This window comes from Vespula vulgaris, chromosome 2 (genome assembly GCF_905475345.1).
Source record: "Vespula vulgaris chromosome 2, iyVesVulg1.1, whole genome shotgun sequence".
In the NCBI taxonomy this organism is placed as follows: domain Eukaryota; kingdom Metazoa; phylum Arthropoda; class Insecta; order Hymenoptera; family Vespidae; genus Vespula; species Vespula vulgaris.
In genome coordinates, this window is record NC_066587.1 from 877655 (window position 1) to 889569 (window position 11915).

At 32.0% G+C, this 11915-nt stretch overlaps 2 protein-coding genes and 1 long non-coding RNA gene across 6 annotated transcripts in view; 2 read left to right on the plus strand and 1 right to left on the minus strand.

The window, feature by feature from the left end:
* The first annotated feature begins 153 nt into the window (after window positions 1–153).
* On the plus strand, window positions 154–2103 carry LOC127061818 (ADP-ribosylhydrolase ARH3-like). 4 transcript variants are annotated; one of them, XM_050989200.1, is made up of 6 exons: window positions 154–598; window positions 710–867; window positions 994–1212; window positions 1277–1389; window positions 1450–1675; window positions 1751–2103. In XM_050989200.1, exons 1-6 carry the CDS (start codon window positions 436–438, stop codon window positions 1778–1780), a joined length of 909 nt encoding a protein of 302 aa, XP_050845157.1. In that variant the 5' UTR covers window positions 154–435; the 3' UTR covers window positions 1781–2103. The 4 variants fall into 4 exon arrangements, with proteins under 4 accessions (XP_050845157.1, XP_050845159.1, XP_050845156.1 ...); XM_050989202.1 differs by having other exon boundaries at window positions 155–598; window positions 1450–1631; window positions 1741–1984; XM_050989199.1 differs by having other exon boundaries at window positions 159–598; window positions 1741–2103.
* A 66-nt stretch (window positions 2104–2169) lies between these two features.
* Window positions 2170–5327, plus strand: LOC127061817 (DNA-binding protein Ets97D-like). Its single transcript, XM_050989198.1, has 7 exons — window positions 2170–2262; window positions 2328–2515; window positions 2676–2973; window positions 3035–3185; window positions 3247–3323; window positions 3401–3635; window positions 3763–5327. Exons 2-7 carry the CDS (start codon window positions 2478–2480, stop codon window positions 4278–4280), a joined length of 1317 nt encoding a protein of 438 aa, XP_050845155.1. The 5' UTR covers window positions 2170–2262; window positions 2328–2477; the 3' UTR covers window positions 4281–5327.
* Window positions 5328–9019: 3692 nt separating this feature from the next.
* LOC127061820 (uncharacterized) overlaps window positions 9020–11915 on the minus strand; it is a 17063-nt gene continuing 14167 nt past the window's right edge. The window contains exon 2 of the long non-coding RNA XR_007780964.1: window positions 9020–9252. This is a non-coding gene — a long non-coding RNA (uncharacterized LOC127061820). The remainder of the gene's footprint in view (window positions 9253–11915) is intronic.

Sequence of the window (11915 nt, forward strand, 5' to 3'; positions counted from 1 at the left end):
AAAATATCAAAGTTGTTATTATTTTAGAATTTTTTACAAAGTTATTTTGTTACGAAATGTTCTTTTAAAAGAAGCTTTCCGATAATAAATTTCTTTGAAATACAACACACACACACACACACGTGTGTGTTGTATATATATATACACATTACTGATCGTACTATATGATCAATTACATTTTTATACTATACGATAAAATACAATAGAGATGACTTATGCGTATATAAATGAATGAAGCCTAATTCTAAAAAGAACGTTACTTTATTGTATTACTAAAACTATTTCGTAATAATTCGAATTTATATTACACCGGTTTCAAGAAAGACTTACTATTGCATTTAGTCGGATCTACACGTTTCTGTTCGTAAGACGTAACGATAGGAGGCTTCGTTTATCTTAGCAGAAAAAAGAATAAAAATAAGAAATAAAAGAAAAATGGAGTTGCAGTTGTTAAAGAGTAAATTTCGAGGGTCGATGTTAGGTGTTTTGATGGGCGATTGTCTCGGTAGTCCTTACGAAAATGAGGAACTATTATCGAGTGGAATGAGAAACGTTTTACAAAAATCTTTTGATAAATTAGAAGGAAGCATCTTTAAAGGTTAGATGATACCTTGAATGCAACAATAAATTCGATTAAGGTATCATACAAATGTAGATATTATAATTTACTCTGTTGTTTCTATGTTTTCTTTTTTTTTACTCCGTTTAGCACCAGTTATGCAATATACGGATGATTCAGCAATGTCGCAAAGCGTAGCTGAATCTTTAATTGAAAAAGGCGACTTAGACCTCGTTGATTTAGCAAAAAGGTTTGTGAAAAGCTATTATCAGGAACCAAATCGTGGTTATGGGGCTGGTGTTGTAACCGTTAGTATAAAAAGACTTTGAATGTATTGGCTAGTTGAAGTAATTTAATAAAAAATATATATATATGTATGTGTGTATGTATATCGTCACTTATAGTATAATAACAATAAAAATAATCTCTTTTAGGTGTTCCAGAAATTACGCGGTAATAAATTCCAGGATGTTTTACTTCCAGCAAGGGAACAATTTAATGGACAAGGTTCTTGGGGTAATGGAGGTGCTATGCGCGTTGCACCTATCGCGTTATTCTCTTATAAAGATAGCGAAAAACTTATAGATAAAACGAGGAGAGCAACAGAAATTACTCACACTCACAAAATTGGCGTCGATGGTGCTATTTTGCAGGTATTCGTTTTTGAGAAATAAATTAAGATTTAGTTATAAATATCTTACAAATTTATTTTTTCAGGCATTTGCTATTCAACAATGTCTTCAATTAGATCCTTCCAACGAATTAAACGTTCCAGATTTTATTAATGAACTTATCGACAAGATGAAGAAAATAGAGAAAGACGAAGAAGGGTAAGTTACAATATAGATTGAATCGTTATTCGCAACATTTTGTCATAAGCTTTTCTATAGTTTAGACTTAGTTGAACCACAACCTTACAAGCTGAAATTAGATATATTACAACAATTAATCGCCGCAGAGAAAGACGTTACGAACGAAGAAGTAGTTCGGCAACTTGGTAATGGTATAGCAGCTCTTTATTCCGTACCTACAGCAATATTCTGTTTCTTAAGAGCACAACAGCCTATCAATGGTATAGAAACTGAAAATCCTCTTAGGAGAGCTATACAATATGCTGTAAGTTAATTGTAATTATAAGTAATTATAATCATTATTCTGTTACGTGCATGATATATTTTCAGATAACTTTAGGTGGAGATACAGATACTATTGGTAGTATGACAGGTGCTTTGGCAGGTGCTTTTTATGGAGAAGATAAATTTAGTAACAATCTTCTGGAACATTGCGAAGCGTCGAAGAAATTTGCGTATCTTGGTGAAAAACTTTATAACATAGTATGTGTTATGTAAATAATGGACAACTAATTGATTTTTTACTTGTAATATTCAATGTAAAACTACGTTGAATAAATATCATTAACATGAATGTGATGTACATGTGTACACGCACACACACACACACATATATATATATATATAATCAGTGTGAAATATTTCAGAAAATATAATTTATTATTGGAAAGAATGTTAAATGATGTAACAGTATTTTTCTCCTGGATTTCTTTTGATGTGAAATTGTTAGTTCAGTTCTTCGTCGCTTGAGCGCGCTATTTTTGATGCGGAGAGTACGTCACAAACGTATGAGTGATTTCATTGTTTTTACGATATCAAACTTTACTCCAAATATTATTTTTTCTATTACGCGTAAGTGAATTATGATTAAAGGAAAATTTGTAAATAAGATCGAGCAGAATAATATGTTGTTGTAGTTTTATGCTTGTTTACGTTCATTCGATGATTCAACGTACGAAGTGTATGAGAGCGTGACGACGCCTCTACAACAGAATATGTTCGAAAATAAATGTTACTTACTCGATTTACGTTACCGTTAAATCCCTTTTTATATCATTTGAATCTCCATGGACTTAGGAATTCGTCGAAAGAATTCAGAAAAAGGGTAAAACACTTACGATTTTTATTAATTATTAATGTTTCATGTGTCATAACCTGAAAAGTTTTATACTGATTTTTTTTTTCCTATCACATGATTTCCGTGTAACATTAATTTTATCTATATGTATATGTATGTATATATATATATATATATTGCAACATAGCTTTGATACGGATGATGATTCTGAGTATGCAATGATAAAACGTATCAAAATGGAACCAGAAGCAATATTGTCCCAGGACGATGATATAATGGCACAATTTCAACAGGATAATTCCGATTTGGAAGTTGAACCAAGTTTTTCTTTAGAAGGTAGTAATAATAGCGACGATTGTAACGATGGAATTCTTATGCAACACATGGATATTAGAGAACCTTTGTCCACGCTACGAAATCTTTTGGAGCAGAGATTGGGCGTCGAACTTACCGATTATTCATTTTGGTTGCAAGATGCACAAATGGTAAGTACGAGAAAGAACGTATTAAAAAGAATTAAGATTACTTTTATAAACGTTCTTATAGCTTGAGTGTCACAAAAATTTAGTCGATCAATGCGTGCAAGGCGAAGGTCTTGTTCAAGTTAACGTTCAAATAAAAGCTTTACAAAAACGTATTAACATAGTAGATGTTCTAAAACCTGCGGAAGACTACATTGAACTCGCAGAAAATAATTGTACGTAAGTGTTAATTTCTAATAATTCCTTCAGAAATCAATCAATTATTTGTATTGACAGCAATAACATCCTTTAACGAAGAAAATAAGCAAAATGTGATACGATGGATGGTAGATGCGCAGTATAAGAAAGAACAGGTATAAACGCACACATCTAAATGATAGAAATACGATAAATAATATTCTCCGTTTTATTAATAATTTATCATCTCTAGGAACGCCTGAAGATACCAGCCGATCCTAAAGATTGGTCACAAACACACGTGAAACATTGGCTTCAATGGGCCGTTAGACAATTCAATCTAGTTTCCTTACGTTTAGCCGATTGGAATATAACCGGTGCACAATTGTGCAATCTCACCCTTGAAGAATTTCAGAGTAAGGTTCCTCTTGATCCCGGTGATGTATTCTGGACACACTTGGAACTACTACGAAAATGTAAATTCGTCGGTAAGTTATGATGTTATAAGATAAACAAACGAAAGATTTATTTTTAAGATTTATTTATTTCAACAAGCATATATATATATATATATATATATATATATCAATGTACTTTTCTTTTCTTTTTTCATAGCTGTCGTACAAAAAGATGTCCCAACGTCGGTCAGTGAAAATACTACGAATAAAACTATGAAAGTACGTAATCAAAAGAGTCCTAAAACACGGCCAGTTGTTAATCAACAAACACGAGTAGTCAGTGTTCCATTGGAGAACATTGATTCGACACCAATAACAATAGCGACGTCGAGTCGTTCGGTAAATAGCGGACAAATACAATTGTGGCAATTTTTATTGGAATTATTGACGGATCGTGAACACAGAGGTGCTATACAATGGGTAGGAACCGAAGGAGAATTTAAATTGACTCAACCAGAAGCTGTTGCACAATTATGGGGCGCGCGTAAAAATAAACCATCGATGAATTATGAAAAATTAAGTCGAGCACTTCGTTATTATTACGACGGTGATATGATATCGAAGGTACACGGGAAGAGATTCGTTTACAAGTTTGTTTGCGACTTGAAACAATTGTTAGGCTATTCAGCCGCTGAGTTAAGTAAATTAGTTGAAGAAGGTAGACGTTATTTTTGATGAGATTTAAAAATTATACCTTCTCTCGTTTTATTTCCTTTCTTTTTTTTTTTTTCTTTTCCTTCCTTTTTTCTTTCTTATATGACAAAAATAAGGTATTTTAAATGATTACATTTTTATATTTTGAAGAGATACCTTTATCTAACATAACATAATCTCATTAATTTATAGAGAAAGTATATATATACATATATGTATGTATGTATGTGTATATATATATACACAAAATAACATATACTTGGGTTTCTTAGAATAATCTTAACATTTCCTTCTTTCTTTAACTTTTCTTTTTTGTCCACCTTTTTAAAATATCTTAAGGATTTAAACAGTTTAAGAAATAATATATATGAGTATAATAATATGGACGAAAAGACAACGAAAGGGTTTAATGATGTACAATGGTATCGAGATTCTCTATGCCTAATTTATATTATTATTATTATTATTATCATTATTATTATTATTGTTATTATCATTATTATTATTATTATTATCATTATTATTACGTAATATAAAAAATTATTATTGACTCACGATATATATATATACACACACGATATATATGTACATATATATATATATATATATATATATATATGTATATGTATATATATGTATATATATGATGTATTTTGATAATCTGCAAAGTATAAAATTGATTGTTGAAAAATAAAGTTATAGTTACACTTGTATCGATACATTTTCTTGCTGTGTTATAATGTTATTATATCTTAATAATCGCGAAACCATATACATGTGTATATATGTATATATATATGTATATATATATATATATATATGTATATAATATTCTATATATAATATATAGAATGACATTCTCTTCTTCGCAGTTTTCGTTTCATGTGTAACACATCGCCGTGTCAATATGATACTTCTATGTGCATCGATACGATACGTAGAAGCTATTTCATTAATTTAATGCGTCGCACTACACAACATTCACAGGGAATCCATTGGCTAAACGTTAAACGTCGAACGGTACAATTACATGATTTAAAAAAAAAAAAAAAAAAAAACAAACAAAAACGAAAGAATGAAAAAGAATCCAACGCGCAAGTAACCAACAATTTTTCTACAAAATTCTACAAGATATCGACGGATCCTACATTTATCAAAATGGCGGCGTATCATACAAAAAGAATTATTTACAGAATTTTCAATCAAATTTTATACGCTACACATTTTATTTCCTCTTGTCTCTCGTAGACGAATTGTTTGCTTATTTTACGAACGATTTTTTTATTTTACACACAGACACACACATTATGGCGGTCGTAAAATTCGTATAAATGACGTGCATGCGTGCCTGTGTATGTACGTGTGTGCGTGTGTGAACCGAACGAAAGTCGACCATTTTCTTTCTCTTTCACTCTCTCTCTCTCTCTCTCTCTCTCTCTCTCTCACTCTCACTCTCTCTTTTTTTAGCACACATTCTATCTATCTCTCTCTCATTCTTTTTCTTTCTTTCTCTTTTTCTTTCTGTCGTTAAAACTGACTTTTGATCGACAAAAGGCAGCACTCATCGCCAATACCAGAGAATCTAGCCTGTGAGATATCGGACGCGACGTCACAAGTTAGGGTCTCAGGGAACCGGCGACGCGGCAGGCTTTACTATCAGCCCGCCCGCCATTGCCCTTTTTCTTACTTCGTTATACATATATACTTCATCTATAATATATTTATATATCTATCTAACTATATGTATATATATATATATAATATATTTAATATATATTTAATATGTTTGTATATATATTTTTTATTTTAATTATATAACATATATAATATATTTAATATATTTAATATATATTTATATACATATATATTTTAATTGTATAATATTGTTATTATATATTTGTATATATATATATATATATATATATGTTTATCTATCCATTTATCAATACGTATATAATCTCTTTTTCCTCTTCCTTCTTCTTTTCCTTCTTCTTTTTTATGAGATCAGAAAAATCACAAATTATCGTTAATAAATTTTATATATATATATATATATATGTATCTATATAAATGAATTCGATAAATATATTATTTATATAAGTTTCTCGCACCTTTCGTAAATCCTACGTAAATTCTTTTTCCTTTTCTTGAAATTAGAAAAACATCGATCGATCATGAAAATAAATCATTAAATAATACGAATATAAATAAATGAAAAATATTCGACGATATCAAACGTTTGAACGATGAACGTATATTACGCATATAGTTATATCTATTATATATAGGCGCAAGAGTTATACATATCTATATATTAAAGTCTCCTCGATATATACATATATTTCATTGAGAAATATAACGTTAAATTACTCTAATCGTATACTATTCCTACAATAATGATTTGACAAGGATATCGCTTATAATAGGTATTATCCAGTAATTCAGTCGGACATGTTGTGTTAAAATTGCTCGTCGAAGTTAATCGACGGACGTAGCAAGCTCGAGTCTGACGATTACCATTGGCTAACGAGCGCACATATATATATATATACATACACATATACACATATATATATCTATATATTAAGTATATACGTTGAGACACGCTTTAAAAAATTACTTTATAGTACTCTCTCTTTTCTCTCTTTCTCTCTGCTTTCCTTTTTCTTTTTTTCCCGATAATCATATCCAATTTGTTATTCATACGATTGCAACAAGCACCCTTTTCTCTCTCCCTCTCCCTCTCTTTCTCGATCTCGATCCTTCGATCTTGATTTCGAATCTTTTTTTCGTCAATGATATCGTGAACGATGTAAAACAATAAAAAGATTTACGATAATCAATAATCGTAAATAATATAATCTCGTTCATAATCTCTTTTTCTCTCTCTCTCCCTCTCTCCCTCTCTCTCTCTCTCTCTCTTTATTATTTGTATCTGTGTGAGATTCCTCTTCGTCGAGACGCCGACGACCGGGAAAGTTAGCAAGTTGTACAGTGGACTTCGTATATCGCGAATTTCCATTCCCTACTATACAACCTACTACCTCACCCAGGCGCCGCCGCTGGGGGGGTTGGGGGGAACAAATACATTGTGTTATACACGTACACACTTTTCTTTTCTTTTTTTTTTGTCGTATGTGTGTGTGTGTGTGTGTTTGTCCCTCCTTTCCGTCTTCTCATCTCTCCTCTCCTCTCTTCTCCACTCTTCTCTTCTCCTCTCTTCTCCTCTCCTCTCCTCTCTTCTCTTCTCATCGCTCCTCTCCTCTCCTCTCTTCACCACTTCACTCCATTCCATTCCTCACCACTCCTCCTCTCCGCTCCTCTCCGCAGATGAACTTTTTCTTCTACGTAATAAACGTGCTTACGAAATCGTTCGATTATTTTAACGCTTCTTTCCCTTTTTTCTTCCTTTTTTCCTTATTTCACTTCTCTTATCTATTGGAATACAAATATACATAAATGTGTGTGTGTGTGTGTGTATGTGTTTGTAAAATATTCGCGATCTTGTGTTTTTTTATCACTATACTGCATATCTATGCATATATGTATGCATGATATAAATATGTATGTATGTATGTACGGTGTAGAAATGTATATAAAATATGTTGTTATAGTTTAATACCGTATTGTTCGTTGTTCGTTGATCCTTAATAAAAATGAAAATAATACAAATAAATATGTGAGTATGAAGCTATGTATAAAAGAGAAAGAAAAAGCGGATAAACAAATTCGTCTCTCTTTTCTTATCATTTCCTTTCTTTAATACAGATTTCCATTTTACGAAATAATTTTCTGATATAATTATTGGTATATATATATATATATATATATATATATATATATATATATAACATATATATATATATAAAACATGAAAAAAAAATACATACACACACACACATATGTATATTAAAGTATCGATTTTACTTCGTAATTTGTATCGTGGCAATATCGTTAACGAACAACGTAAGTAACGGCGTACGATAAGTAACAATATGGCGTCTGTAAAAAATTTATATTGCAACGTTACGTTCCATATATATACATATATAGAAATTATCGAGAATTTAGCGCGGGATATCTTTTTTACATTTTTCTTTTCTTTTTTTTTCTTGCATTGTTCGATAAGTTTTAAAATTTACCTTTTACGATCTGCTACGATATGCATATATGTATGTACGTGCATGCATGCGTGGTATGTGTACGTGTCCCTGTACGTGTAAGTACGCGTGTATGTATGTATCTGTGTGCGTGCATATCGAATGTATCCGGTAGGCACTAAAAACAAAAAAAAATGGGAGTACGATCCGCTTTCATTTCCCTCCTTTCTTTTCTTTCCTTTTCTCTCTTCCTCCTTCTCCTATTTTCTCTCTCTCTCTCTCTCTCTCTCTCTCTCTCTCTTTTTCTTCTATCTTCCTTCTCTTTCTCTTTCTCTCTCTCTCTCTCTCTCTCTCTCTCTCTCTCTCTCTTTCGAGGAAATAACTTGACAAGAAGAGTTAGAGGCGTCTCTTAAACCGGAAGTGCCGTAAGTATTATTTGGGAGGTCACAGAGAGAGAGAGTGGGGAGCGGGAGGAGGAAGAGGATCTCCGTCCGAGAGCTTTTAACGCCGGCCTGACTACATGTACCGGTAGATAGGAGCTTGCGGTATGCATATAAAAAAGCCCACAAGTTCGGATCTACGGGTTAGTGTCATCAAGTATAGAGCTGATAACGTTTATTTCCATTAACGATGGACGCTCTCGTCGGAAGGATGTCTGTCTCTCTATCTTTCTCTCTCTCTCTCTATTTCTCTTCTTTATTTCTTTTTTTCTATTTTTCTTTCCATCTTTCTTTCTTTCTTTCTTTCTTTCTTTCTTTCTTTCTTTCTTTTTATCTCTCTCTCTCTCTCTTTTTCTCTCTTGATACTCCATTCTTCTTACTTGATCCAATTCACTCCAAAAGAAAAACCATTCCTTCTCCTGGATCCTCTCCTTCGTTCATCATTGTAGAAACCTGCAAGAAACGGAAAATTCAATCGCCATTTTTCTTTTATCATGATCATTATCAATCTTATCGAAAAATTAACGTCATAGTTCAACGATATATAAATTTATTTATTATCGCGTCGATGATCGCAATTCTGGATTGAAATATTTCATTTTCCCGATTGATTTCTATCAATTCGATTATGTACGCAATGGATATGGGAAATTAATTGTTGTTTCGCTATTTTCTTTTTTTTTTTACGGCTTGGAATTTGTATTGTCTTAAGTTGTATCTGTGTGTATGGGTTCGTTTGAGAGAAGGAAAAATATAATTGTATCTGAAACTGAAGAAACATTCGATCGAGTCATTTTTGTCTTTGATTAATTTTTTTTTTCTTTTCTTTTTTTTCGAAATTTCATCACCTTCGCGATACAATAATTTACTTTCGCGCGTGTTCTTGTAATACTTTATTTACATTTTCTGATTGATTCGTACTATATATATAACTGCATACGTAACGTAAAAATCGAGATTAATAATATGTAGGATCAATGTACGTTGTAGAGGCAGATTTGAAAATATTTCTTTACGGAGCATCTCGTCAACGCAACCACTTGTTGAAAGGGTTTCCGGTAAGGTTAAGGAACCTGAAACGCAAATAGGAATATACCGACTACGAGAGTCAATAATGAATATGAAATATACGTATGTAGTTATGTATATCTTTGGTAATGATGTTTGAAACGTAACATATTGCGAGAGTAATTAAACTATTTCTATTTGAAGATCTTACGGTTAACAGTTTAAAAATTAACATCGAAGAAGAAGACATTACGAGTACGTACATAAGAATATTTTAAACCCTTCTAGTGCACATACGTAAGAAAAGATAGACGATCACAAAGAAAAAAAAAAGAAAAAGAGAAAAAAACGGAAAGAAAAGACGCGATCAAAAATTAAAACGAACAAATTTACGGTATATAAGTATGTATAAATTCTCAGGAGAAAGATTTTTGAAGACGTTAGAAGAAGATTAAGTAAAATCTATCGTAATGACATGATGATGATTGTAGTAATATGGTAGTAGTAATAATAGAAGTAGCAGCAACAGCAATAGTAGTATAGTAGTAAAAGTAAAAGTAATAGTAGTAATAGTAGTAGTAGATGCAGTAGTAGTAGTATAATCACTGTAGTAATAATAACAATAATAGTAACAGTAGTAGTAGTAGTAGTAATAGTAGCAAAGAAGGTTAGGGTAGAGTGCATGAGAGATCTTCTTCCCCGCAGAACGCGTCTGGATCTCGTTGCGTCGCGAGACTACGACGAAACGTAATCGCAGGGGCGTTGAGTTTGGGTGCATTCGTTTACAGAAAAAAAGGGACAGAAGGGATGAGAAATAATAGTAATAGTAATAGTAGTAGTAGTAGCAGTAACAGTAGCAGCAGTAGTAGCAGTAGCAATAATAGTAGCAGTAGTAGTAGTAGTAGTAGTAAAGAGGGACAAGGGACAGCAGCAAACAACAGCAGCAGCAACAGCAGCAATAGTAGTAGTGGTGTAGTATAGTAAAGAGGGATAGGTTGAGAAAAAAAAGAAGCACGAGTCGAAGAGATTGGTAAGTGGTAGTGTGAGGAAGCTGAAGTGCAATGGGGGAGGGAGAAGAGATTTTGGGAAAAGACGGATGGGCTAGAGGATCTCGGCCTCCACCACCGCCATATTATATTTAGTGAGATACGACGACGCGCTCGTGTGAATGAACTACGTTCCAGGGACGAACCTTCCCATCCTATTTCCCCTCCCATCATTGCATCCAACTCCCTCCCTCTCTTTCCTACTGCTTACTCGTAGCTCGATGCAATTCGTCGGCCTCCTTCCGTGCACCGTTCGAGCCAACGGATCGGCGTCCTCGACAACGTCACTGGGCGACAGCATCGACGAATCGTTTTCTTTTCATACGGACTATTATTCGGCTCGTTATTATTATTCTTATTGTTGTTGTTGTTATTGTTGTTGTTGTTGTTGTTGTTGTTGTTGTTATTGTTGTTGTTATTTTGTTAGTTTTTCTTTTCTCTTTATTAATTTTATTTATTTTCTATTTATTTCATTCTTCTTGGTAATTGTTATATAGATTAATTCGATAATATTATCAGATTATTAGAATCAATGAAACAGAAAATTATTATTATTATTATTGTTGTTATTATTATTATTATCATTATTATTATTATTATTATCATTATTGTTAAGTTAAAATTCCCATTTAACAGACCTGATATTTTCAATATTCAACCTAATCTATAACCAAACGAAAATCACAGGATTCTAATTCATTCATACTCTATACCATTAACAGATTATTGTATTAATTAAGCAGAAAATAAGATCCCGTTTAAAGAAACGGAACATTTGTAATATTCGATCTAACTTAGTAACGATCGAAAATCACAATTTCATTTAATACGATCCTATTTCATTCAAACTTCCAAAATTCTACACCATTAACAGATAGTTACAACGAGTCAAACGAAAAACAAAATAACAACAACAACAACAATAATAATAATAAAAAGAAAGAAAACAAAAGATCCCATATAAGCATATACCTAACATTCGATCCGATTTAAAACCGATTAAAAATTATTAGGAAAAAAAATTAGGATCATCGATCATAGATCGTTGATCTTAAGAAAATG